At 50.0% G+C, this 27,995-nt stretch overlaps 3 protein-coding genes across 3 annotated transcripts in view; all 3 read left to right on the forward strand.

Moving 5' to 3' along the window:
* Nucleotides 1-559: 559 nt before the first annotated feature.
* On the forward strand, nt 560-14,076 carry UBE4A (ubiquitination factor E4A). Its single transcript, XM_083480834.1, has 20 exons — nt 560-695; nt 989-1,140; nt 1,921-2,097; nt 2,890-3,002; nt 3,617-3,769; nt 3,866-4,025; nt 4,205-4,407; nt 4,694-4,885; nt 5,257-5,590; nt 5,779-5,905; nt 6,490-6,797; nt 7,939-8,071; nt 9,142-9,329; nt 9,824-9,924; nt 10,018-10,131; nt 11,179-11,353; nt 11,438-11,618; nt 11,947-12,094; nt 12,586-12,743; nt 13,214-14,076. The coding sequence occupies exons 2-20, from the start codon at nt 1,017-1,019 to the stop codon at nt 13,347-13,349; spliced, it is 3,225 nt and encodes a 1,074-aa protein (XP_083336960.1). The 5' UTR covers nt 560-695; nt 989-1,016; the 3' UTR covers nt 13,350-14,076.
* Nucleotides 14,077-17,918: 3,842 nt separating this feature from the next.
* On the forward strand, nt 17,919-20,649 carry ATP5MG (ATP synthase membrane subunit g). Its single transcript, XM_083481247.1, has 3 exons — nt 17,919-18,091; nt 19,529-19,689; nt 20,329-20,649. The coding sequence occupies exons 1-3, from the start codon at nt 18,028-18,030 to the stop codon at nt 20,425-20,427; spliced, it is 324 nt and encodes a 107-aa protein (XP_083337373.1). The 5' UTR covers nt 17,919-18,027; the 3' UTR covers nt 20,428-20,649.
* A 4,203-nt stretch (nt 20,650-24,852) lies between these two features.
* KMT2A (lysine methyltransferase 2A) overlaps nt 24,853-27,995 on the forward strand; it is a 47,189-nt gene continuing 44,046 nt past the window's right edge. Inside the window, exon 1 of the mRNA XM_083480877.1 lies at nt 24,853-25,299. Within this exon, the coding sequence (XP_083337003.1) occupies nt 24,877-25,299 (423 nt within the window). The 5' untranslated portion in view covers nt 24,853-24,876. The remainder of the gene's footprint in view (nt 25,300-27,995) is intronic.

Genomic DNA, 27,995 nt, shown 5'->3' on the forward strand with positions numbered 1-27,995 from the left:
CGGCCACAGCCCCCTCTCTACAACTTGCGGCATGAGGACGGCAGAATGTACAGTACAGTGGTACCTCAGGTAAATACTCAATTCGTTCCAGAGGTCCGTACTTAACCTGAAACTGTTCTTAACCTGAAGCACCACTTTAGCTAATGGGGCCTCCTGCTGCCGCTGCACGATTTTGTTCTCATCCTGAAGCAAAGTTCTTAACCTGAAGCACTATTTCTGGATTAGCGGAGTGTGTAACCTGAAGCGTATGTAACCCGAGGTACCACTGTATTTGTTTTGGAACTGGTGTTGGCTAATTTTGCAAATACTGGCGCTTACGGGTGGCAGGTTGTGGGAGAAGCAAACGTTTCCTACGAGGCGACACTCGGGTCTTCTGCTACCTTCAGGGCGCAGTGCAACGGATGGCTGCTGCCCAGCCAACAGCTGTATTAAAAAGCTTGGAGTTTACACATCTCAAAACGGGAAATAGGAAGCGAGCTAAGAACACAACCATGTAGTCCTCTTTTACTTTTTCCTATCTCTGTGGCTCTAATTTCTCTCTCCCCCCGCCCCGCCCCCATGCGTTCCCGCCTCCCCTTCTTCCATTGGTGGGGCCCGCTTCCGACTCTGTAGGATGACGTGTTGGCGCGATCCAGTGGCGTCACGCGTTGTCAAGTTTACTGACTGGGAAGTGGTCTCGAAGCGGTCGCGGACCGGTAAGCAGGCGAAGAAGCGGCGGGTCCGGTTGCTCCGAGCCTTGGGCTGGAAGGGCCAGGCCAGGCCGGTGGGGTTGCCCTGGTTTGGGGGAGCCTTGGTGCGGTGCGGGTCGCTCGGCCCAGCCGGCAGGCCCTCCGTGCGCGGGAGCCGCCGTCACCGTCGCCTCCTGGCCCGGCGCTTCTGCCGCAGCTGCGGGTCACCGGCGTCGGGCCTTCCTAGGCTCCCTCCTTGGGCCCTGGAAAGAGGGCTTCCGAGGCGGCCTCTGAGGCCCTTCTCTCGCTTTGGTCCCCAGCCCTGGATGGAGTTCGCCTGGCGGGGAAATGACCGACCAGGAGAACAACAACAGTATCTCCAGTAACCCCTTCGCCGCCCTCTTCGGCTCCGTCGCCGACGCCAAGCACTTCGCCGAGATCCAGAAGCAGCAGCAACTAACGCCGCCCGTTGGTGAGAGGGGGAGAGGTGGCCTCTCTTTTGCGGGGGGTTGACGCCCCTGGCCTAGGAAACATTGGGTCAGATCGAAGGTTGAATCCCACGTGGAGGCATTGCTGAAAGCACTTGGCTGATCTTATCTGTACCCCCACCCCTCCCTGTCCTTATTTTAAACGACAGACCATTTTACCACCACCCCCAAAAAGCTGGGCATCAGTAACCATAGATTGCAAAAACTAATCTGGATTTTAAGGAATTGGTGCGAAGAAGAATTGAATTAAAATGGATAAAAACTAGTAGGTGCTGAAATCCTCAGTTTTTCACTGGTTTAACCCCAGGCTCCCAAATGGAAGGGTTTTTCCTCTGCTTCAAGTTGTGCAAATCTTTGGAAGAGCAGAGAGAGTTTGTGGTGGTGGGATAGTCACTGAGGCAGCCTTTCTGTGTCTTGACTGGCCCAGTTAGCCAAACAAATTGTGTTTGGGTGATAAGGTATAAGTGGTTCCCATGTGGGGCTGCCAACCAGTCTCCATGCGTTTTCTAGAGGCGACAACAACATGTTTGTGATTTGTGGTAAGCTGACTTTGTGGCTGGTAGCTATATTTGCCTGATGCCTGACACCTTATCTATATTTACCTGATGCCTGACACCTTATCAAGAAGCCAAATCTGAGGCAAAGGCCATGCTGGTCCCTCCTTCTTCTTGACGCAGAGCCCTCCAGGGCAAAAGGCCAGGGGGCGTGGCTGGTGCCTGGTGGGGCCAAGTTAGGCTGCTTCTTAACTAGTTCTACTTCTCCAGTGGAGGAAACCTCGGCCAGCCAAGATGATTCTGACAACAGTGTGTCTGAAAGCCTGGATGATTGTGACTACACCGTGGCTGAGATCAGCCGCTCATTCCGTTCCCAGCAGGAGCTCTGTGAGCAGCTCAACATCAACCACATGATCCAGAGAATCTTCCTGATCACACTTGACAACAGTGAGTATGGGGAGTTAGTTCCTGGGATCCAGACTAGGGGGAACTCTCAGCTATACTAGGATTTTTGCAGCTTCCTGAGAGTAGGGCTGCAGTATTCTATGGTGGCTGTAGACTCAACACAGATAATCTTCCACTTGTAGTTCCTTTTGCTGTACTATGTGCTGCAGAATCTCCTAAAGAACTTGGCTGTGTGTGGTTTCTCTTACACTATGCTTGTCACTCTATAAATGCTTTCCTGACACATCAAGTGTGGTGGCAGGGAGTAGTGTTTCCTGTAATAGTGCTGCTCTATTCTGCTGCACAATGATTTGTGTGGGCAAGAAAACCCCTCAAGCTTGGATCCCTATGTGCATCAGTTGCCTTAAAAGTCTCTCAAGAGTTCCAAAATGCTGGAATGGCTGTGTCCCTCCAGGCATGTTCTGTGCTGCTGGCACTCAATAAAATAAAGTTTAAATCTCTCCCTTCCTCTTCCCCAGTGAACTGATAAAAATAAATTCTGCCTTTAGGAAAAATGAAGTTAACGTCTTCCAAACTAGGGGGGGGGGTTATTGGGTTGTTGTTTTTATTTTGATTATATATTTTGTGGTTTTATATGTTGATTTTGTTCTATGAACCACCCTGAGACTTCTGGGTACAGGGCGGTATATAAATTCAATAAATAAATAAATAGATAGATAGATAGAAAGATGGGGCAGGAGGATGATGTATGGGTTGGGGCTTGGGCTTGTAGGGACACAGATTCATGCTTGTGGTGTTACTGATGTTGCTGGTTTGATGATTCCCAACCTGCAGGTGACCCCAATCTCAAAAGTGGCAATGGGATTCCTGCACGCTGTGTGTACTTGGAGGAAATGGCAACAGACTTGGAGGATCAGGATTGGCTTGACATGGAGAATGTGGAGCAGGTATCTGTGCATATGCAAATGCAGTTGATTTTTCTGCCTGACTGAGGGCTTGGCAGAGCGTCCGTGAGCCTTGGTGAAGGATGCAGGCTTTGCCCTTCAGGACACATTGTTCTCTGTGCTGATGTTCTTGAAGGACCCTTCAGCTGGATCAGTCTTGTGAATGGAAGACATTTGCCTTCTCTCCTTTTGTAGTGCTCACTTTATAGAGCAAGGCTGACTAACCTATGGACCTGCAAATGTTGTTAGACTTTAGCTTGAATAATCCTCAACCACTAGCCATACTGGTTTGGGGCTGATGGGAGTTATAGTCCAACAACATCTGGAGGGGCACTAGTTAGCCACCCCTGTTCTAGAGCCACCAACGTTGCATTTTGGACTTTTTGTTTAATCAAGCAGACTTGTCTGACCTGGGTGCCTGAATCCTATCACCCATTTGCTTACAGCTCATGATAAAGTGGGTGAAGGATCTGGCCTTAGCCACAGAAGTTGTCTTGGATGACCTTGTGGTCTTACTGTTTGTTTTTGATACATAGTTGGGCACTTGCTCTCTGTGGCTGGTGGGTGGGCAGGGTTGTGTACTGACCATTTATGTCTGGCTTGGCATGTCTCTCCAGGCTCTCTTTACCCGGCTACTCCTCCCTGAACCAGGGAATCACCTGATTCACATGACCTCGGCTGGCATACAGAATCTATCAGCTGAAAGAGATGCAGGGGAGAAGCACATATTTCGCTACCTCTTTGCCAGCTTCCAGAGGGCAAAGGAGGAGGTGGGTCAACGCCCCACATCCCTGTCAGCAAGTCTGACTGCCTGAGCAGAGCAGCCCAGCAGACCAGAGACAAAGTGCTCTCCTCTGTTCTCCTAGATTACCAAAGTGCCAGAGAACCTGCTGCCCTTTGCCATGCGCTGCCGAAACCTTTCTGTGTCCAACACTCGCACAGTCCTCCTCACCCCGGAGATCTATATCAACCAAAATGTCTACGAGCAGCTAGTGGACTTGATGCTGGAGTCCCTTAGAGGAGCCCGTAAGTTACAGAGGCAGAGCTGGGCACCCTAGAAGAAGATAATGGGCTACAACTGCAGGAGGTCCCTCAAAGATACCCCACCTTTTTATTATAGTTGTAAATGTGTTGGGGTGCCTGTATCTTTCTATGAGAATGCATAAAGGATTGGTGTTCACTTCTCTCCTACTCTCTTACTGTAGGCTTTGAAGATGTAACTGAGTTCCTGGAGGAAGTCATAGAAGGCCTCACTATGGATGAGGAAGTGAAGACCTTTGAGGAAGTAATGGTGCCTGTCTTTGATATCCTCTTGGGACGGATCCGAGAGCTGCACCTTTGCCAGATCCTGCTCTACTCCTACCTGGACATGCTCCTGTACTTCACTAGGCAGAAAGATATAGCAAAAGTGAGCATTTGGCTAGCCTCTTCAGGGTGCCAGGGAGCAGCAAAGCAATCAGCCATGGCCATTTTCAGCTTCCCTCCTGGGAAGAGGGGTAGTTGCTTGTTCTCTTCACTGTGAAGGAAGCATGGCCTTCCTGATTCTGTGCTGCGGTTGCAACATGCATCAATGATAGGCTGGCCAATATGGCAGAGCCATCATTCCATAAAAGGGTGTCCTTCATTCCACTACTTACATCGGGGCTTTACCTGTACTGGCTGACCAGCAGTACCTTCTATTTCTGTTTGTTCAGGTTTTTGTAGAGTACATCCAGCCAAAGGACCCAGCCAATGGGCAGCTCTACCAGAAGACTTTGCTGGGAGCTATCTTGAGCATCTCATGCTTGTTGAAGACCCCAGGTGTGGTAGAGAACCATGATTACTTCTTGAATCCCTCTCGGTCCAGCCCTCAGGAGATCAAGGTGCAGGAATCCAACATCCATCAGGTGTGTGGAGGTGCACATTTCATAGCAGTGTAGCTTAACCAGGCAGAGTAGAGGGGACAGCGGCGGAAAATGACAACTTCTGTCTCTTAAATTTATCTCCCTAGTGTGATTTGGTGGGTTCTTGGTTGTTCCTTAAGTAACAGATTGTCAACATCAAAGTATAGTGAAAACCTCTGCAGGAAATTCATAATGCTTGGGGTATTTGAGAAGACCAAGACCCATTAACTGCTGAAAGTTAAGGCATTTAGGAGAGAGGAGGCATAGCTCAGTGGGTAGAGCACAGATACTGCATGTGGAAGATCCCAGTTTAAGTGGACTGAGCAAGTGTGTGTGTTGTACACATCTTAAGACTTCTGATGTTTTGGTAACAGTTCATGGCTCAGTTCCATGAGAAGATCTACCAGATGCTCAAGAACCTGCTGCAGCTATCACCACAAACAAAGCACCGAATCCTGTCCTGGCTGGGAAACTGTCTCCATGCTAATGCAGGCCGCACGAAGATATGGGCCAACCAGATGCCAGAGATTTTCTTCCAGATGTATGCCTCGGATGCCTTCTTCCTGAACTTGGGGGCCGCCCTCCTCAGGCTATGCCAGCCCTTTTGTAAGCCCAGATCGCCCCGGCTCCTCACATTTGACCCTACCTACTGTGCGCTGAAAGAGCTGAATGAGGAAGAGCAGCGGAGCAAGAATGTGCATATGAAAGGTGAGCCACGACTTTGCAGGTGCCCAAATCTTGTCCTCATACTCTTGGCAAGGCAGCCTGTAAGGGAGGAGGCTGCTGGCCAAGGGCAGAGGAAGAGCTGGAGGAAACCAGAGTGCTCCCATTGGCTCTGGCATCCTCCTGGTAGGTGTTGCTTGGTGGGGAAGCAATTCCTGTTAACTTCCTTCAAGGTTTGGAGAAAGAAACCTGCTTGATCCCAGCCACAACTGAGCAGGAGCCAGAGTTTGCCCCCAGCTACAACCTCGTGACGGAGAACTTGGTGTTGACCCAGTATACCCTCCATTTAGGATTTCACAGGTACTGCCTCCAGAGGGTATGTGGGTGTGTGGGAATGGCAAGGCCTTGCAAGTGCCTCTTCCTTAGACACTGAAAATTTGCCTACAGCAGGATTGGGCTGTAAAAGCCTGGTTGGCAGCCTTTGCAAGCTGAGGTGACCTGAGATATCCTACTGACAGGCAAAGCCTGTAACGAGAACAGTGATATGAGAGCGCCCCAATCAAATTTGTTTAAGCAGATATTGGTTTGGGGAAAGGGGATTTTACTGGTATAACGAAGAAGCTAAACCAGTAAAGCCAATGCACGTGATTTCCAGCTGTCCCCTTGAAGCCCCCCTCCTTGATGTGGAAACCTCCTCAAATCAAAGCAGCTATCTAATAATTGATTTCAAAAAGCCTCTGGATGCAGTAGTTTGTTCCAGTTTGCTGCTTGTGTGATCCAGAAGAGAGAATTGGTTCTGTTCCTGGGGAACCTGAGTTTGTTGCATCTCTAGTTCAATGGGGGAGCCTTGGACATCTCCCCCCGATACTCACAGAGGCTATCTTGTACACCCCACTTTGCTTCTGTCCTTCTGGTTAATGTATGTATTTCTGTTGTTTGTACAGGTTGCATGACCAGATGATCAAACTAAACCAAAGCCTTCACCGGCTGCAGGTGGCCTGGCGAGAGGCTCAGCAGAGCTCCAGCCCTTCAGCAGACAACCTTCGGGAGCAGTTTGAGCGTCTCATGACCATCTATCTCTCCACCAAAACAGCTATGACAGAGCCGCAGATGTTGCAGAACTGTCTTCACCTGCAGGTCTCCATGGCTGTTCTCCTGGTCCAGCTGGCCATTGGAAACCAAGGGACCGAGCTGGTAGACCTGACATTCCCTCTGTCTGAGGTGGAGAAGAATGCTCTGGCCTATGTCCCAGGTGACCAGCAAGGGGTTTCCCCTTCAGAAATGTTGGGCTGATCTCTTTGGTCAATATTGGCATCAAAAGATTTTGAACACCTCTTTTCCTCCAGCAGTTTCCTGAAAGTTAAGAGCACCCTTGCTGTTCTAGTCTGACTGATGGGCATCTAGAGAATTATAAAATATACCCTTGTGTAGTTCTCATCAGGGTTTAGTTGACCTAGAAAAGTTCTGGGATGGAGCAAAATAGTTTACAAGCAGGGGCCTTTAGTTCTGCTCTCTCTGGAGTGGGCCTAGCTGGCTTTTTGCAGCATCCCTGGGTAGGTAGGTGGCAGTGGTGACCATAGTCTAGGATTCTTAAGTCTGGCAACCCAAAAACATCCACACACCATCACTGAAATAATTGGGGCAAAACTTTGCATTGGCTGTGCTTGTGTGCAGTCTATAGTTCCAGCCTAGAGATAGAAGGTTGAGGCTTCTGGAGTTGTGAAGGGAAGAGATGCTGATGTATAAGAGGGCCTGAGAATTATGCTGGCAGCAGAAACACCAGACCTGGAAGCCCCCATGAGCAGGCACTGAAGGCCCAGGTGGTTTTAGGCTTGTCTTTGCAATTAAGGACAAATGAAAACACCCAACCAGCTGTGCTTCCCAGGACACCACACAAAATACCTGAATTGGACATCACTTGCTGTACAGATTCCACATTGCTCTAAAAGATTCCCCTGCTACATCTTAGGGACCTTCTCCCTTAGTGCCAGAAAGATGTACAACTCTAGAAGAGGAGTCTGTCTTGCTGGCAGGGATGGTGTATGCTACCTAAAAAGCTAAACTTAGAGAGACAGTGAAGTGGATGGAGACACACAAACACATCTGTCTCTATCCTTAGATGTGAAATAGCTACAAGTGTGCATCCATTTCCAACACCTTTCATGTTGACAAATAGGTTTCTCTTCCTGTGAGCTTTAGGCAAGGCCAGGTTGTGATGTCTTGGAATATGCTTAGTTTGACCTGCTTATGCCATAATTGACTTTGGAGAAGCTAAAATGCCGTCCTGCTCCAGAGGAGTCTTTGTATTATTACGTGAGTTCTTTATTTCTGGTCAAGGTCTGGGTCTGAACATTCTCCCAGCAAGCACCTCATTTGGAGCTTTGTATTTGCAGAATTTTTTGCTGACAACTTGGGTGACTTCTTCATATTCTTGCGCCGCTTTGCTGATGATCTTCTGGAAACGTCAGCTGACTCCCTGGAGCACATCCTTCATTTTGTGACTATCTTCACTGGGGATGTAGACAGGTAATGGCCTCTCCAGCCACTTGTCCACCTCATTGCCCTTCATCCAGGCTTCAAGGGTGGTCACCAGTAAATATTTGGGAGTACCAAGGCAGGGAGAGAGGTTATGGCCAGATCAAATCAATCCCCTTTCAGCCAAGCAGTGATGCTACAGCTCCTACACCTTAGCATGGAAGACAAGGCCAATGCAGAAAGCTTAAGCCATTCAGACAGCTGGTAATGGTTTCCTGTTCTGCCTCCCTCTGTATTCTTGAACAGAGACTGTCAGCTTGAGCCCCTTTCTCCATCAAAGGAACAACTGGGGGCTTTGAAGTCCTGCCCTTACCTGTCAGGTGTGGGGTGTGGCTTTCTGAAAATGGCCTGGCAGGCCTAAAGATACCTATAGGACCATGTTTGGTCAGTAGGTTTGAAGTTCCCCACCCTTGCTCTAACAGCTACATTGACTGCTGCATTGTGAGATTGTTTTTTAATTTATATCATGCACCTTCCTCCAAAGGAGCCCAGGGTGGCAAGCATGTCAGCACTCAAACAGCACAACTGAAACTTCTAAGAACAGTTAAAAATGCCTAAAATCAATCACCTACACTCAAAGTAATAATTTCAAGGTTACGTTACTAGGGACAAAATTTTCAGCCATGAAATGCCAGGGCAAACAGGAACATTTTAATTTTTTTCCTAAAAGTTAATCGTGAGGAAGACTAATGAACCTCACAAGGGAGGGTATTCCACTAAAGGGTAACTGCCACTAAGAAGGTCTTGTTTTGGGTCACCGCCAGCAATGACACCACCAGCAGGGCTTTCCCTGCTGATTATAGGGTTAGCCTCTAAGGTCCTCAATGTCCAAGCTTTTGGGGCTTTAGGAGATCAAATTCTACATTTCCACTTGAGCCAGGAACAAATCAGGTAACACTTGCAGAAGTTGGGGCACTTGCCTCATGGTTCTGGCATCTTCCAAGTTCTGCCCCAGAACTTGGAAGCTACTAAGAAGCAAAGCTTCCAGGATATGATGGCAGGGCTAACAGTCATCCTTGAATGTCCTCCCAAGTGGTTGATCCTCATTTGCCCTCCTGCAGGATGAAGAACCCACACCTGCGAGCCAAGCTGGCTGAAGTGTTAGAGGCTGTAATGCCTCACATGGACCAGGTGCAGAATCCCCTTGTCTCCAGTGTCTTCCATCGCAAGAGGGTCTTCTGCTCCTACCGGCATGCTGCCTACCTTGCCGAGGCACTCATCAAGGTCTTTGTGGACATTGAGTTCACTGGTAAGGGGGCGGTGGGAGAGAGGGACCTTGCTCTAGCGGTGCCACTTTCATCATCTTCCTCCTCCTTGAGCTGCTGCCATTTCCATTCCTGCTGAACAGAGCCATCCTCCCAGTCACATGCTTTGCATCTGTGATAGCAGCGCTCAGGGGCGAGGGGGCTTTCCTTTTCTCCCATGTCCTCTGAGCACCTTGTGCTGCACCAGACATGGGTGACGTCTCTCTCTGTACCATTCATGGCTCAGGGCACATTTTTGAGCTGTCCATGCTTTTTCTTGAGTGTAAACCATGAAACCATGAAAGTGGAGGGTGGAAAGAGCCAGCCCTTTGCTGTTCTCTCTGGACATTCAGTAGCACACTGCCATGCCAAGATGCAGCTTTGAAGCATGAGGACCTGCCATATTGTGAGCAAAACATTCCTTCCTTGGTCTTGTGGTGCTGCCAGATCTTGGCATTCATTTTGGCTTGGCCTGTTCTTTTCTTTTCCTCCTGCCTAGGAGATCCCCATCAGTTCGAGCAGAAGTTCAACTATCGCAGGCCTATGTACCCCATCCTCAGGTATATGTGGGGCATTGATTCCTACCGGGAAAGCATCAAGGTAAGGCTTGGGAGGTACATGAGTTGCTTCAGCCAGGACAGCAATCATCTCTGGGTAGGAAACATCTCTTTCTCCCGCTCCCTCTTCTTGCAGGCACTTGCCGACTATGCCTCAAAGAACCTAGAAGCAATGAATCCCCCTCTCTTTTTGCGCTTCCTAAACTTGCTCATGAATGATGCCATCTTCCTGTTGGATGAAGCCATTCAGGTAAAGCATTTTTATTTATTTTTTGATGATGGGAAGGAGCACCAAAGAGGAAAATAAAATGGTCCCAAGATCTATGAAACAAGAATTTCTCATAGCCATGAATGGAATTGCCACCTGCAGTTACTCTGATAGTACCAGGAAGGTTGTTTGTGTGTGAGAGAGGGGGTGGGAGGAGAGTTATTGAAAGTTCTAGGAAGATTATCTGTCTCTGAACTGATCGTTGTAAACTAGCTCAGGAGAGGGAGTGAAAGGAAGTTTCTCTGGCAGCCTCTGTGCCACTAAGGCCAGTTCCCCCGAAGGGTTTGTGTGCGTGGAGACACTTTAAACCAGTGGTTCCCTAACTTTTTGGGTCACCACCCCTTCGGTTCCATGGACTCATCCCCAGTGCCTCCCCCCCACCCTTTAAAAAGCATTATTCGAAATAGTGGTCCACTAAGGAAAATTACAACACAACAAAATTCAGAGCAGGAGCAATTAATTGCATATTTGTTCAGAGCCCAATTAAAACTGTTTAGTTTAATTAATGCAACAAAATTGATGAGCAAGATCCAGTGATGCCAACTTTTCAAAGTTTGATAGTAATTTACACCTTCAGTGCCCCCCCACCAATGCCCCTTGCCTCTTAGCACCCCCCTAGGTAATCCCACCCTCACCCCTGGGGGTGGTACCACCCACTTTGGGAAACACTGCTTTAGACCAACTTCATTTGCATTACCCATGATTGTAAGATTCCCTACTGAATACTGTTGTGTGTTCATCACTTGCTCTACTGCTCTTTCTCAACCTTTCCTCTGCTGGTGTGAGCTGGAGAATTCTGTTCTGCCATGTCTGCCTGAGAGAACTGCATCTGGCCTGTGTTGAGGAAAGAGGCCCATTCCGGAAATTCAGTCTGGCTGATCTGTTGCTGTTGCCCCTCTCAGCTGCTGTCCACCTCCTTAATAGAAGATTGTGGAAAATGGGCCAGAGGACTACTGAGCTATGGTTACGTGTGCTTCATACACCCTCTTCCTTCTCTCCCTTTCTCCCTCACCTCAAATCGCTCTGCAGTACCTGAGTAAGATCAAGATCCAGCAGATTGAGAAGGACCGGGGTGAGTGGGATGCCTTGTCTACAGAGCTGCGGCGTGAGAAGGAAGCCAGCCTGCAGATGTTTGGGCAGCTGGCTCGCTTCCACAACATCATGTCCAATGAGACCATTGGGACCCTGGCCTTCCTGACTTCAGGTAAAGACAGCAGTCTCCAGCTAGGAGTGAGGAGGGGAGCTGGGCTGTTCAGGGGACCTCACAGAGACCTGGTTTACATTGCAGAGATCAAGTCCCTCTTTGTGCACCCCTTCCTGGCTGAGCGCATTATCTCCATGCTCAACGACTTCCTGCAGCACTTGGTGGGCCCCAAAATGGGGGCTTTAAAGGTCAAAGACTTCAGCGAGTTTGACTTCAAACCCCAACAGCTGGTTTCTGACATCTGCACCATCTACTTAAATCTGGGGTATGTGTATTGGGAAGGAGAGGGCAACTTGGTGGTGGTGGCAGCAGCCCTCTGAATGCTTTCCCCCATCATTCCCTTTTTTGGAGCATTTCGTTGACCACTGTTGCAAAAAGAGGGCAGGGCCAGCTGAGCCTTTGGTCTGTCTAAGCCAAGAGCATTGGTATGCTTGTGGAAGTGTGAGAGAACAAGAGAATGCCAAAGGTGGAAGGCTGCAAGGCAGACTGACTGGGCTTGCCTAGGGAAGAGAGCAGAGAAGCTCCCTTCCTTGCTTGAATGTGCAGAAGGGCCTTTCCACTCCCACTGTTGTCTCATCCCTCTTCTCTTTCAGGGACGAGGAGAACTTTTGTGCCACAGTGCCCAAGGACGGGCGATCGTATTCCCCAACTCTTTTTGCTCAGACAGTCAGAGTCCTGAAGAAGATTAACAAGCCTGGCAACATGATTGTGGCATTTAGCAACCTGGCAGAGAGGATCAAGGTGAGGGGTGGTGGAGGGGAGCTGGCGCTAGCTTCCTCCCTGCTTTCCACAAAGGAACCCTCCTTTTTGGAGAGCTGCATGTTGGTGCCTCATCCTCTGCTGTTGGCATTTTGAGCTGGCCAGCTTGTGTATGCTCTTGCGAGAAGGAGGCTTTCTCTACCTAGTAGCATGTGCAAGGAGCAGACCCTCTGAGCTATAGGCTTTCACTAAGTCCCTCATGAAAGGAAAGGCAAGGAAACAAAACTGAGTGTAGCGGGAGCATTAGCCCCTTCCATAAGCCAGAATTACATTCCTTGCCGCTTCCTGGAGCTAAGCCAGGCCCAAGAATACAACTTTGCTCTCATTTGTTGCCCTTAAACAAAGGCTCGGCGGCAACTAGTCGTCTGCTGAGCTTCTTGGGTGTGTTGGGGAGAAGTTTCCTTCTGTCATCCATCCCACCATTGACCTGAGCAGGCAGGGACCTCTCTAACAATTGTTGGGCTTTCTTCTAGTCCCTTGCAGACCGCCAACTGCAGGAAGAGGAGACCTATGCGGATGCCTGTGATGAGTTTCTGGACCCTATCATGAGTACTTTAATGATGGACCCGGTGCTGCTGCCTTCCTCTCGGGTCACTGTAGATAGATCGACAATTGCAAGGCACCTCCTAAGGTATTCACAAGGCTGGGAAGGGGTCAGGGTCAAGGCTGAACAACTGATTGTTTATCTCTTCTAGGAAAATATTAGGTGGCTTTAGCTCCAAGCACCTCCCCTTGCCCAAAGTCATTTGATGTTAAGGTAGCCCAATTTATCCCTGAGTCTGCCTCACTTAGCTCTACTGTTCCAGGCATACCCAATTTTCTAAAATAAGCAAATTCCTTTCACTACAAAAGGCTGCCTCACAGCAATGGTTGCACATTGGGGGTCTGTCAGAGCACCATATTGGGCTTCCACAACTGTGGCCAAATAAAAGGCAGTCTTGGTCTGCCAGGTGACTTCCTCCTAGATTTGATATCCATCTGGTGGGGTGGTGGTGGGCCTGTGTGTCCATCTCCAAAGGTTGGTGGCACTGCCTCCTGCCCACATATCTGTGCTAGCTAGTCTCTCCTTTACCTGCTTCCTGGTGTTTTTTCCCCTTGTAGTGACCAGACTGATCCTTTCAACCGGAGCCCCCTCACCATGGACCAGATCAGACCAAATACTGAACTCAAGGAGCGGATCCAGCAGTGGCTCGCAGAGCGGAAGAAAGAAAAGGAGCAGTTGGAAGGGACTCTGTGACCTGGATTGTGGCCCTGGCTGGGCTTCCGCAACCCCCAGGACCTTTAAGCTGCCTGCTCCTTCCCTCTTTTGCGCTACCACTGCAGAGTTGTGAGGGGAGAAGTGTGGGGGTTCTATGGGCCTGTTTTTGGTTTTGGGTTTTTTGCCGTTAGGACTTTTGTCAGGAATCTTTAGCTGCTCCCTGCCTTTTTGGTTCACCTGCTGTCCGGTTTCCACAGCAACTGCCCTTCCCCGTATCCCTGCCCAGATAGGTTTCCCTTCTGTTGCAGCAGCATTTCTCGTGCCAGAAACTCTTTTCTGTTTTAATGTGAAGGCAAAAGCTGCACTCTCCCCATTGGACAGACCTTTCTTTATGCAATCCTGACACTATTGGTGGAGATCTGCAACTCACTTTGGTCCACACAGGGGGACTATTATCCACCAACCGCCTTTGGTTAGAGGAAGCTGATGCCAAGAGGCTGGGTGAATGTTTGCTGTAGCATTTGCCCCCTCCCTGAGCTTGACATATCATACTGTGGTGATGAGCCCCCGTTGTTGCTTTTGCTGGCAATGACTTACGTCTTCTGGGCTGGTGGGCCTGCGCCCAAAGCACTGTGTACATGTTCATGCAGGTGCCCGATAAATCCTGCCTGCATTTATACTGTGCCTGTTGCATGTCAATATGTATGCAGTGTGTATATAGTATGACATTCACTTTAGACCAATAAAAGTGTCAGGTGTCCATGTTTCTTTGGTGTTGTATGCCTGTTGATCCTGTAGGCACCTACCTTCAACCACTTCTTCTCTACCAGGGTCACTGCTGCAGCCTCATTGGAGTTGGTGTGCTGAACATGCCCCTTGGCTGCTCTTTGTTTAACTCTTCAATATTTCCATTTCAAAACAATTATGTATTTTTGTTTTAAATACTCTATCCTGCTCCATTTAAATGAGGTAGAGCATATACTTGATCAGCTCTCCAGAAGTAGACGCTTTTCGTATATTCTTGTTGGCTTTCCTCCCCTCCAGCCTGGTGTAGAAAACCCTAACCCTACAGAAGACTCCACAATCCTTCCTCAGGGCCCTAAACCAGTGTTTCCCAACCGCTGTTCCGCGGCACACTAGTGTGCCGTGGAACGTTGCCTTGTGTTCCGTGGGAGGGAGGCGGGCAGCGGCGGCGAGCACACGCGGAGTGGCGAGCGAGCTCCCTCCCACATCCCATCGCCGCTCGCTTCGGCCGACCTACTGGAGGAAGGCGTGAAAACCTCGCGCATGCGCAGGCCTTCCGCCTGCGACAGCCCAGTAGGCCGGCCGAAGCGAGCGGCGATGGGATGTGGGAGGGAGCTCGCTCGCCGCCCCGCGTGTGCTCGCCGCCCGACTCGCCCGCCTCCCTCCCACGGCACACCAGCCTACCTCCGTGGAGGGAGGCGGGCGAGTCCGGCGGCGAGAGGCGGGGCGGCGGCGGCGAGGAGAGGCCGCCCAGCGCGGGGCTCCCGTCATCTGCCTGCCTGGCTGCCTGCGAGCTCGGCGGGCAGCGCTTCCATCCACAGCGCCCGCCTCTCATTCATAGGCGCCCCCCCAATAATTAAAAAAATTATCGCGCGCCTTGGCTCCCTCGTCGCGCGCCTTGGCTCCCGCGGCCGGCGAGGGGAACCCGGGCCGCGCGCGGCTGCTGCTGCCGCCGCCGCCTCTCCGGGCGGGAACGCTGCGGGTGCGCGAGGGAGGAGGGCGGCCCCCGGGGGCTGGGAGAGCCGGGCTGCCGTGGCTGAGAGGGCTGCTCTGCCGGGCGCCGCTGACATAATTTAAGAAAATTATCGCGCGCCTTGGCTCCCTCGTCGCGCGCCTTGGCTCCCGCGGCCGGCGAGGGGAGCCCGGGCCGCGCGCGGCTGCTGCTGCCGCCGCCGTTTGTGGTCATGGCGGAGCTGCCGCCTAGGGAGGAGGGGAGAGGGGGCTGGCGGGGGGGGGCAGGCGGTGAAGGGGGCTTGACTGCCCCTTGCAGGCTCAGGTGTGCACAGGTGGGTCCCTGGCCACCTGCATCTCTGTGTGTTGATCAATTGGAGGGGGGAAGGCAGGTAGAATTTGCAGCCGGAAAGAACCCAAAGGTCATCCAGTCCAACCCCCAGCAATTCAGGACTCACAGCTAAAGCATCCCTGGCAGATGCCCCCCCACCTCTCCCTAAAAGCCCCTTCCCCTGTCTGACTGCTCTCACCACCAGAAAGGCCTTCCTAATGTTTTGTGGGAATCTCCTTTCTTGTTTCTTTATATTTTATTGAGAGTATTACAAGGAGTTAAATTGGCGGGGGGGAGGGGGAATAAAAAGGTTACATGCATTAAAAATAAATAGAAGCAGAGGAAAAGAGCAATAACAAAATAGCAATGGAATATAATTAAGCCTACAGAGCTATATATGCAAATGGATCTACTTATTCTTTCCCTTGAAGATACATTGATTCGTTTGTTACTGTGGTTTCGATCAATACTTTCCAAAGATCTTTACATTTGTCCATGCATGATCTTTGTCTGAAAGCTCATGGGTTGCAGGAGTTGTCATAGGAGGTTATATTTTTGACCTTCCAACTGTTATGGAAATTACAGGGGGGGCACATCTTTAAAGTTGTTAAATGTTGCAAATATGCCTGAATGTACCCTTTCAACTTGACAGCTCAGGGAAGTTACCTAGATAAAATCCTGTAACACAATGTATCAGCCTTAATCATTTTGCAGATGTTAAGGGGGGGCAGAGCCTGCAGCCACCATCCCTTTCCGGTGGGGAGGGGGCAGAGGAAAGACAGGAAGCTTTTCCCTGCAGAGTTAGACCCCTTGGCTGCGTGGCCCTGTGGCAAGTGCCTTTACTTAGCAGAGTGCATTCCCCTTTACACAGGAGGGGAGGGAAAAAATTTGAAACTTACACTTTCGTGCGTCCCTCCCGGCGCGACGCTGCGCGCTGACGTCACGGGGCTGTAATGGTGGTGTGCCTCGAGATTTTTTTCATCAAACAAGTGTGCCTTTGCCCAAAAAAGGTTGGGAAACACTGCCCTAAACATTTAAATCTTCCCAGTGGAGATCCTACACTTTGAGCTGTCTAGCTGGTCCTGTGTAAGGAGATAAAGAGCAATTATGAAACTGCTTTCATGAGGTCCTAGGGCTTCCTAATTTTTCTTTTTTTCTTTTTAGGGTTGTGCGACTTGTTTCCCAATATCAGTGGTGCACCAAAAGTGCTTCTTCTCACCCCCTTTCGGAGTGTGTGATATCCAAAAACCCCCAAAGCAGGCAACATGCTTGTCACAGGCCCGTCTTTTTATACCCTGTGACACTTTCTTCCTCCTATCCATAGCTTCCATAACCACCTCCCCTTCCTTCCACAACTTGCCTGTATTCAGGGGTGCATTGGCTTGGAGAAATTTAATTAATTGGATAGGGCTCCATGACAGGGTCTGTCTAAATGTGTCCCACAGTATCTCCCCCTACACAATTTGTTTTTTTGAACCACTCCCCATGGAAGAAGACCTGAATTTGAAGAAGCAGGTATCCGGGGGGGGGGGGGCTGTGAAAAGCATGCTGCTACTCCCACTACATTGAAGTGGGGCACTGTGGGTGGTTTGTCTAGGATACGGTTTCCCAAATTTGTGTCTCTGTTGTTGGACTACAACTCCCATCATCCCTAGCTGGCAAGACAATGGAATGATGGAAATTGTAGTCCAAAGACAGCTAGAGACCCAAGTTTGGGAAACCCTGGCCTAGGGAGTGTTCCGCCAATGATGGATGGGGCTGTACTCTGCTGTGAAAGCTCAGATTTAGGAATGTCAGAAGCTGCCTTAAATAAAGTCAGATTTATTATGATGTCGGGTTTATAAAGTCCACCTAGCTCAGAGTTGTCTACATTGGTGGCAACTTTCCATGGTTTGAGGCAGGGATCTAAGACTTGCCTGGAAAGGTTAAGCACTGAATTTGGGGCCTTCTGCATGCAAAAAGTGCTCTTGGATCCGCCTTTATCTGTACAGTCAAGTGACTATGATGGTTTCAAAAACTCTTTCACGGGCAACAGCTGTTATTTAACTGGAACGCCCCCAACCCATAACCAGCACGCAAATATCTATGTATTAGGAACGTGTGTTATGACGGCTGCCTTCTAAGGGTGCCCTCGCTGCCTGCCATGGGCTCTTTTTTTTTCCTTTTCGGCTTTCCCTGTCCAGGCTGCGGACAAAAAGAAAAAGCCCGCTGCTACCTCTCCGGGGAAGCCAGCCTGGAGCCGCGTTCCGCTTCTGCGCGTGCGCTTCGCTGGAAGCGGCTCCTTGCCTTTTTTTCACGGACTTCGTTCACCCTCCTTCCGTCGGCGCCTGCGGAGGGCGCACGCGCACAAGCATTCTCTCCACCCCCATAGACAGTTGTCTTCGATAAACGCCTGCTGGAAAGAAAAGAGGAAAAAAATATTTTAAAAATCGCGGGTAAGGCAGCGAAGACAGCAGCCACTGAGAAAGGCCGGCAGGCACGTCCGCCCTCCCAGCAGCTCGGCGGCTTCCTCCGGGCTAAGTGCGTGGGCGGCGCGAGCGAGACTGGCATAGCTTGGGCAGCTGCGGCGGGGTCCTTACACTCCGCCTGGCTGTGACCTTCAGGGGGCTTCTTTCGAGCGGCTCCTGCTTGTCCGCTGTTCCTCCTCCTCATTCCTCTCCGGTCCTCCTCCGTCCGCTGCTCGCTCCCGGGATGGCGCAGGCTGCGCAGAAGCTGGTGACGGCCATCACCACCCAAGGGCCCAAGCTTGTTTCTGGTCAGTCAGGGGACGGGCGCCGGTTCGGGCGAGTTTCCTTCAGGGGCCGCTGAAGAAGAAGCGCTTCTCTTTCGCCCGGCTGCTACCGCTTTCCCGTCCGCGCTGGAAGAGGAAGGGCAGGCGGCGCCGGCCACGGAGCCTGCCTCCTGCCTCCTGTTAGGGGGCGGGCGACGAGCCGTCGCCTCTCTTGGCAGGAGGCGGCCCTTTGCTTTGCCCGACTCCCGCTGCTCCTCCCCCAGCCTCGGTGCTGGGGACGGCCGCTCCGAGAGCTGTGGGGCCGAAGGCAGGGCGGGGAAGGAGTTTCATTTGAGGCTTGCGTCGAACCGGTGAATTGCCATAAGGGAACCTGACGTCCTGACGTGGCTTCTGCCAAAGGAACGAGTTTGCTGCTTAGTCGCGCTGTGGCTTTAAATCCCATCCCACAGTAATGCCGTGCGGCAAGTAATACTGGAGCTCATGGCAGAACATGTATAAAATTTAATCAAGCAGCCAATAAAACTGTTTGATGTGCATGCAGTGGGACTGACCTTCGCATGCCCAGAAGAATAAGGCGGTCTTAACCTAGCATCTAAAAAAATACCATGGGCTTAGCCAAGATTGAGGGTGGGAGGTAGTCAGCATTATGAGGGGGCAGGACCTGTCATCCTCTTGTCTGGCTCTCTTTAGCAGATTCGGGCTGAAATGTCTCAACAGTTGTTTTAAATTATTTTCTTTTGATCCCAGCTGCTCAGATAAATCTGTCAAAATCTTTCTCCAATTTCTACTCTTAGTTTTTTTATTTATTGACTTGATTTGGGGGGGGGCAGCTGCTACCCCTGGCTACGCCCATGAACCATACCATGATGACACCTGGCAAACAATGCCATGCTGGGGAAGGGATTCTTATCAACATGGCAACACTACAGAGATGATGCTTTTCTTAGTCACCATCACCTATGTGGGAGCTTTACTTATTGAATGGTATTCCAAACTGTTAAAGGCACTTACTATTGTTGCCAGTAGGGACCAGAATTGTACCGTTTTGCTTCACTTCAAATGCTTAAATTATTTTTAAATGTACTTAAACATTCAAGTGAGTTCTGGCACTGAATATTTGGATGCTGCAGGTTTTGACCTACATGTGCAAAGTTACCTAGAGAGATGGAAAAATTCCAAGTGCTGCTTTGCTCTGGTGCTTAAAAATGTGCCAGTGCTGGGGATTTGGACTACTTTTCTAACCTTGGTTATTCACTCAAGAGTTCATATTAAATGGCCATTGTGTGCAGATTGAGAGCAGTGATCCCCCACTGGACGCAGGTGTTTAATGACGGTAGTTTTACCTGCTGTCAGGAAACTGCCACTTTTGGCACAGTGGGACATTAGTTTATGGTGATTTGTAGATGTCTGCTTTGCACACCTGCTTTTGCTCTCATCTCATCCCACTCTTATCTCTTTCAGCTGCTATCACTTATTCAAAGCCTCGCCTGGCCACTTTTTTGTACTATGCTAAAGTTGAATTGGTTCCCCCAACTCCTGCTGAAATTCCTAAGGCCATTGATGGCATGAAAGGATTGGTGAAGAGCATGCAGACTGGCCGCATCAAACAGCTCACTGTCAAGGTAACTGCAAGCCAGAAGTGAAAGGTCATTACCCTAAGCTATAGCTGTTCATATCTATAATAGGTTATATCTGGCTGTATGTAAAAAGTGGATTCAGTCAATATTAAGCAAAAGACCAACTGAACACCTTGTTGGTGCTTTACCCTGATACAAACATTGTGACTCTTCTAAAACATTACAACTTGTAAATCATTAAAGTTTTTTTAAAAAAACTCCTGAGATTGTGGGCTGGGCCTCTGACCTCATCCTGGCTGGTTGCTTCTTTGTCCAGAATGGTGATGCCTGCAACAGTCAGTCATAGTCTCAAAGTTGTTTGTAAACTGGCATGCAGTTGCATTTTCATTCTTTTATCGTAGGTGATGTAACTTGCAAAGCTTTACTTGGTTCATAGGAGCTCCTATCCCTGAGGCTGGAATCTTGGATGAATTTGGGGGCCACAAGCTGAAATGCTAAAATATCTGTTCCTTCTTTCTCAATCCTGTGGAGGAAGCATGGGCGCAGATATTTTCTAGGAACTAGAGTGTGCCGTGTAATGCACCCTATCATAGATCATAAGGAAGCCTCTGGAATGGGGTTTGTATTTGGAGGGATGATTTGCTAAAGTGGCAAAAGTTGTGAAATATTTCTCTTTTCTTTCAGGAAGTGCTGAGGAACGGCTTGGTGGCTACTGAAGTGCTAATGTGGTTTTACATCGGCGAAATCATAGGCAAACGTGGCCTGATTGGCTATGATGTTTGAAAGTTTTTGGTTTCTACTCCTAACAGTGTCGTAGTATTAAATTACAGTGCTGAGATGAAATTGTGGTGGTCTCTACAAATAACATTCAGATTGGGGCAGAATCAGATGATGGTGACATGAATGCAGACAAGGATCCCTAAAATACTCCTTCTCTTCCTCCTCCTATTGGGGGATAGGGTGGGCACCAGTGGTTGGCTGTTCAAATAAATGCTATACAAAGAATGACTCGGAAGTGAATGGGAGTATCTCTTGATTGTTGCCCTGTATTTTGAAGTGCCTTTATACTGTCCTGATGCTAGAATTTGTAGAAATACCAGGCTCTTGAGGTAGTTTACCCAAATACTGTAACCTTGGCCTCTCCTGGATCCTGTTTCAGTCTAAAATTGCAGGTAGGTGGGATGATTCCCTCTGAAGCTCTACTGTTTGGGCACCCTACAACAATATAAGTTTCCTAGCAAAAACCCATTCTTCACTTTTTTATATGGTTTTTTAAATACCAAGTAGAATATGACTTAAAATAGCATATCCTTAAAGTACTGGGTGAAAATACTGTTTGGCCATTAATTACTCCTCCCAGAAAGCTTAAAAGAATATGAAGGAGGCAAACTTAACTGGGTTGCATCCAGCCAGGTGTTCAGTGGCAAGGCAACCGCTGAGAAAAGCCCTGCTCAGGCACCACTTCTAGTACTTGCCTTCTGAAATATTAGTTGCTTCCTAAGATGGAGTGGAGTCACTAATAGCAAGGGGGGTGGAATTGTGAAACAAAGATTGATTTGTGTACCCACGTTAAATAGCCTTTGATCAACTAATGCTTCAATAATGTTTTGGTTGCCTAGCAGTGAGTGAGCATTAAACTGGCCTTAGCTCTGTGCTCTCTGCATGACACCATTGACACGTTTATAAATGCAGCAGATTAGTGCTCCCAGCTGTGGAAGTGGTTTCACGACTTAAAAAAACAGCCACCAAACCTATCATGCTAATTCCTTGAAAACCAATGTGACTGGGCTGTTGGAAGGATAACTTTACTCAGCCTGCCTTGCTTTAAATATAACCTCATTATTGCATGACTTTGTATTTAACTTTGTGTGGAAGTGCAGCAAACTATGGCTTTCCTTACTCTGGCAGGCCTGCTGGAGTACAGACCTTACAGGAAGAAACATAGTGTGATGGATGAAGCTTGGTTGTTAATGAGCATGAGGTTTTAGCAGGTGTTTCTTTTTATGTGCTGTTGTACTGCAGCTTGCTCCTAAAAACAGTAGACCAGAACTCCAAATGAATATTTAATCCTTTTCCTAGTCAGGAGCACCTGAAGGCAAGTATGGCCACAGTCCTTCCAGTCTCCTGTGTTGCAAACAGGAGTGGAACATATTTGTCCATCAGCATTGCTAAACTGGGTAGAATGCCAAAAATACACATCTTGATCAAAATGTCCTGGTCTATATGGTAGTGGGACCCAGGAGGTGATTTCTCACTATACTGTCTGTATAAGATGTCTCTCCCTGGCAGAGAAAGTCCTATGGCTTCTTAGCGATGTAAATGCTTCACTGACTCTTTTTGCTTTGGCTGCCAAAAAGATCAGAAAGACGACCCTGGACAACATAGCGAATTGTAAGGGAAACACAGAGATCCAAATAAGAGACAATTATTTGTAGCGCGACACCCCTTTTGTTTGCATTTATTTTTGATTCAGATTTGTCATGGCCAGGGGCTAGTACAATAAAGTTATTTGGATCGGATATATGGTAGTGCCCCTTAACAAGGCATCCTCAGTAAAGTTAGTGTGGGTTTTGATCCTTGAAATTTAGTGTCTTTTCTAGATCGAAAACTCCCAAGAAACATCGTCTTCCCTTTAGTCATTTCCTGACTATTAATACATTAGCAATGTCCAGCTATATATAGATGTGGATCTGTGCCAAAGGAATGCCTCGGTTTTTAGAGAAAGATGAGCCTTAGTTGCAGAGTCTGATAGCAGACCAGGTGGCACAATGTGCTGCTTAATTATGCCAAATATGGGTTGTACCCATAGAGGTGGCAATCCTAGTTTTTAACGTCATTCTGCAGTTTGTGAGGAGGCTGTCAGAGTTAGCACTTGGGGCTTATGATCCAGGAAAAGAAAGGCAAGGGAATCCACCCCTTTCTGGTGAGTGCAGTCTGTAAGGATGTATATTCAGAGGTGCATGACTGGAGTGATGGCTCCCTTCCTTGCCCTTGTTTGGAACTACAGCACTCCACTTTCTAGGACTCCAAAGTTTTAAAACAGAGGTGGGTAAGAATATTAATGTTTATAATGGAGTTGCTGTAGAATAACCCACCAGTTTGCTTGACAGCAAGGAATGCTCTCTGCTAGGGCCCAGGAATCTGAATGTGCACCACAAACTAAGTACTGGCACAGCTTTACAAAGACTTGGGTCTCTGGTGCAGAGGCTTTCCAACCTCCCTCTCCTCCCCCCTCCCCCACCTGTTTCCAGCTGAGAAATCACAGTATTGTTTCAGTGTAGTTGCTTAGCATCCCAGCAGGCAATGCCTACACGGAACTTAATTGTGGCTTGCTGGTGAGAGACCCCAGGATTGAGAGACCACAGAAGGGGATCGGAAGCAGCAACAACAGCACGGTAACACCGATTTCTGCAGCTCAGATTGTATTTAGCGGTGGCAACCTCCCTGGTGGGCTTTGCTACATATCCGCTGTCTGCCACTAGAGAAGTCCATGGCAGAGAATAGAGTTTGTATTACCTTGGCCTGGTCAATAATGCTGTTGTTTGTGTGGTCCAACAGCAAAATTGAGTCTTGTTTTTGTTATGCCTGGATAATAACATCTATCTAGGGGTTGGACTACATGACCTGCTGGTCCGTTATTATTTGCCCTGTGTTCCCCTTAACCAGTTCTGTTAAGTGCAGATGGGGAATTGCCCAGCACCCCAAAGTTTTCATGGTTACAAAGGGGGGTGTTGGATTTTCATGGATGAGCAGGCCCAGCCTTCAGCAATGGTGAAAGCAATATATGGACACCCAAACAGCACATTCAGTCCAAGGGAATCCATTCAGGCAAGTCCTTTGCTTAGCCTATCCCAGCCACAGAAATTTAAGAGTGAGTCACACCATCAGTCCAGCTAGGCCTATGCTGCTTAGTCTGCCAGGCTGTGGCTGTCTTTAAAGAAAGGCCAATATGGAAAATGTGGCCATTGAGGGCTTCGTCTGGTAACCACAAAGCCGAATACCCACCACCTTTGTTATAAGGCGTTGAGGGTGGCTTCCTTTTAGTCCCAGAATGGGTACATTAAGCTGAAGCAGGAGGTTGAACAAGTGATATTTCCCACTTAGCTCCAGCACAGCATGCGGGTAAAGGTAAAGGGACCCCTGACCATTAGGTCCAGTCGTGACTGACTCTGGGGTTGCGGAGCTCATCTTGCTTTATTGGCCGAGGGAGCCGGCATACGGCTTCTGGGTCACGTGGCCAGCATGACTAAGCCGCTTCTGGCGAACCAGAGCAGCACACGGAAATGCCGTTTACCTTCCCGCCAGAGCTGTACCTATTTATCTACTTGCACTTTGACATGCTTTCGAACGGCTAGGTTGCCAGGAGCAGGGACCGAGCAACGGGAGCTCACCCCGTTGCGGGGATTTGAACCAGATACGTCTGCCAAATTTGGGTTTCATCAGCAAAGCTGGTGTGTGAATCTTTCCTTGCCCCCCCCCCCCCGCTAGAGGCAGAGGGGCAATTCGCACTGGTGCCAAGTGAAGAGAAGGGAGGGCAAAAGAGCAGCCTTACTAGAGGCGGAGAAGCGGAGACTTCCAGTTGCAAGGCAAAGCTGGCCTTGCACCCTTAGAAAGAAGAAAGGCCTAGCAGGGTGCGCCACCAGGATGCTCTTTTCCCTAAGCGCCTTTTTTTGCTGTTTTGCCGCCAGGCTAAGTTTTGGCACGTGAGCGAGGCCACACCCGCGCCTGCTCTTGATCTGGGGCGGCCGCCTTGCAGCGCCTCCAGCCGCGCTGCACCTGCTGCCCTTGTCCCGTTGCAGGAGGCTGCCGCGGGCGGGCATCCTCGCAAGAGCGGCCGTAGGAGCAGCTGCTGCTCCTGCCGCCGCCGTTTGCTGCGGTCCCCGCCAGTGGCCACTGGGCGGACCAGGCGGCCGCAGTGAAGCCGAAGGCCCGCCCCAGCCGAGGGCCCCGCACCGAGCATGCCGCCCAAAGTTATGCCGCGCAGGCCGGCCGGGCTTTTGAGGTGTCCCGCTTCCCGGGCGGGGGCCCCGGCCCCTGTATAGGCTCCGCTGTTATGCCGCGGATGCTGCGGCGAGCCATGGCTCAGGCGAGGCGCGGGGCGGCGCTCTGGCGGAGCCCCGGAACCTGGATGGGAGCCGCGTGTCTGCAGCGCCCCTAGGGGCGGGTTGTCCGCCAGGCAGGTTCCCGGGCGCGGCCCGGCCCCGCTCTCTGGCTCGTCGCCTCACAGTAAAGATGGCGCACAGCGGTCGGTGGCGCTTCCCGGCCCGGCCCGGCAGCTGTGGCTGGGGCCGCCGCGGGCTCGGGGGCTGCCGCGTGCGGGTGCCGGCCGTGCGCAGCCTGCGCGGGGAGCCGCCCGAGGAGCGCCCGGCTGGCGGCGGAGGAGCGGCCGCGCCGGCGGGAAACAGCGGTGGAGGGGGCGGGGCGGGCGGCTCTTCCTCGGCCTCCGCCGCCGCCGCCCTCGGCCCGCCGCCTCCTCCGCCTCCACCCGCTGCTGCTCCCGGCTCGGGCGCCGCCGCTGCCTCCTCGGTAGCGGCGACGGCGGCCAGTGCCGGGGTGGCGCCGGGCTTCGACGCGGCGCTCCAGGTCTCGGCCACCATTGGCATCAACCTGCGCCGGTTCCGGGCGGCCTGCGGTGCTGAGGCGGGCAGTGGAGAGGTGAGGAGCAGGCGGCCGGGCGCGCGGGCGAGGGAAGGGGAGGGAGCGGGATGTGTGCGGCGGGGGGGGGGCTAGCGGGGGAGACTTCCCTAGCACGCGCGCTCGCTCGCTCGCGTGTGCGGCGGGGGAAGAGAGAAGCGCGCGCGCACGCGGGGTGGCAGGAGATGGGGGGCGTGCCTGCGCTCGCGCCCGGCGGGAAACGAGCCGCCTCGGGATGGATGGAGCGGGAGAAGGCGGAGGCTTTCTTTAAACACCCCCCCCCTCTACAACCACCACCTCCCGGAGGGGATCCGCCCACCTCGTGCCCGCCTCGCAACCAGGAGCCTGGGCCGCCGCGGGAGACTTGACAGGCACGCCCACCTCGCCTCCCCGGGAGGAGATGCTGCTGCTGCTGCGCGCGAAGAACGGCGGGGCGGGAGAAGCAGCGAGCGAGCGAGGACGCCAGCGCCACCCTCCCCCTTCTCTCTCTCCTTGGAAGCATCCGCGCTTCTCGCCGGGGTGGGAGCGGGAGCGGCAAGGCCCGCTCGCACCTGCATTTCTGCCCGCTGGGAGGGGAAGAAGAGCTCTCCCCCCATCTCCCGACTATCAAAGCCGCGGGGCCACGATCCTGCCTGCCTCCGCACTCCTCCTGCAGGGAAGCCATCTCGCCTCAGTTGCAATGCACTTTGTGTAGGGATGTGTCCTTGCCAGGCGCTCTTCTATCCGCTTGCCGGCTTCCCTGCAAGCAAGAGTGTCTAGGTGGTCAGGCATCACTGGTTAAGGGAGCATATTTATCCTGGAGAAGAAGAGACTGACAGGAGATACGATAGCCATCTTCATATACCTAAAGACCTGTCAGGAGGCTAGGACCTGAATCAATGGCTTCAAGTTACAGTAAAGGATATTCCAACTAAACATCAGGAATAACTTTCTGACAGAGCTACAGTATTTGATAGTAGAACAGTCTCCCTCAGGAGGCGGTGGACTCTCCTTCCACCTAGGTTTTTAAGCAGAAGTTGAATGGCCATCTGTTATGTTTGATGTGGTTGAAATTCCTGCGTTGCAGGAGGTTGGACGATGATCCTCAGGAATCTCTTCCAACTCTACAATTATATGATTCTATGGTTTTCTCTTTCTTCTGTTCAGTACTTTCCCTACCTTCCTATATCCCTGTAAAACAGGGATGTTCAATCTGTTGGCCTTTCAGATACTGGAATACAATACCATGGGGTATTTCTATTGCTTAGGTTGGGAGGCTGGCTAAGTAGCTTGCTTTGCAGCAGTGTTCCCCAATCTGATAGCCTCTAGAGCTTTTTGGACTACAACTCCTATCAGCCCCAGCCTGTATGGTTGTGCATAGTTGCAGTCCAAAAACATCTGGAAGGCTCCAAACTGAAGAAGGTTGTTATACAGTTGTCCCCCAAAATCATTCCTTATGGGAATGGCCTTAGATGCTCAGCGGTAGAGCATCTAGCTTGTATGCACAAGGTCCCTTGTTCAAGCCCTGGTGGCATTGGTAGGTAGGACTGGGAATGTTGCATGCCTGAAACCATGGAGAGCTCCTGCTATTCATTGTGGAGAATACTGAGCTAGATGGATTAAGTGGTCTGACAATATAAGGCCGCTTCCTATGTTTGTTTGTTTGTTTGTTTAGTTTAGTTTAGTTTAGTTTAGTTTAGTTTAGTTTAGTTTATTGAATTTCTGTTTTGCCTTTCTTCCAAGGATAACAGAGTGGTTTACAATATAAAATCACACACTCTCTCTATATATAATATTTCATAACATATATTATATATAACACAATACCAAACAAAAACAATAACCCCTCAAGTTTAAAAGTTTAAAAGGCCATAGATTGTTTGATTAGTCAAAGGCTGTAAACAGTTATGCAGCACTTATTTATTATTTTACTGTGGTTGATACAACCTGCTGCTTACCTTCTCCTATCTAATGACAAGGCACCTGCCTCTGCTCCTCTTTGAATGAGCCTCTTGAGCAGTTTGAGGTAAGCCCTAGACAGTGCTAGGTGCTATCTCCCTCTTGAATTTAGCAGTTGGATGCAATAATTTTATGTAAACAGCTTTTAAATCAGGTCTTTTCCAGATTTATTTACATGTGAAAATGAGAAAGATTAGCTTCCAGGCCCAGACAATTGAACTTGGGTTTTTCATACATCCAGTCCCAACCACTTTATTGAGTATATTGTTCTTTCTTTTCTAAAGGAGTCCTTCAAATAAGCAGCTCTTTCAGTCATTACTCTTTTTTGGGAAAGTGGGGTTTTCAAGTGAAAACATTGTTAAAACAGCTGTGTTGCTATTAGGATAGCTGGAATAACCTGTCTGAGACATATTAGGGCAGTTACATATTTTAAGAAAAAAACTTTCCATTTTACATTTTTAAAATAAACTTTGGACATATGCTCAGTAAAGTGGTCCTATTCAGAGACATAATATATTTGGTTTAACCAAATTGTGTAGATGTAGTAATTTTAAAAAAATATGTGGCCCTCTACTCATGTAAAATATGGAGCCCTAGTTATTTACAGATGAATCAGTACATATCAGTGCAGTGACACAAACCTGATAAGGAACCTTTATTGCAAATATGTCACTTATTATCTTAGATCTTCCAGTTTGGATTTGTTTTATTCAGGTAGGACTTGGAGAAACTTAGACTGAAGTTGCCACTGGGATGCTTGATGTTGTCGCAACTTTTCT

Source organism: Podarcis liolepis (assembly GCF_965112155.1).
Source record: "Podarcis liolepis genome assembly, chromosome: 16".
Lineage (NCBI taxonomy): Eukaryota > Metazoa > Chordata > Lepidosauria > Squamata > Lacertidae > Podarcis > Podarcis liolepis.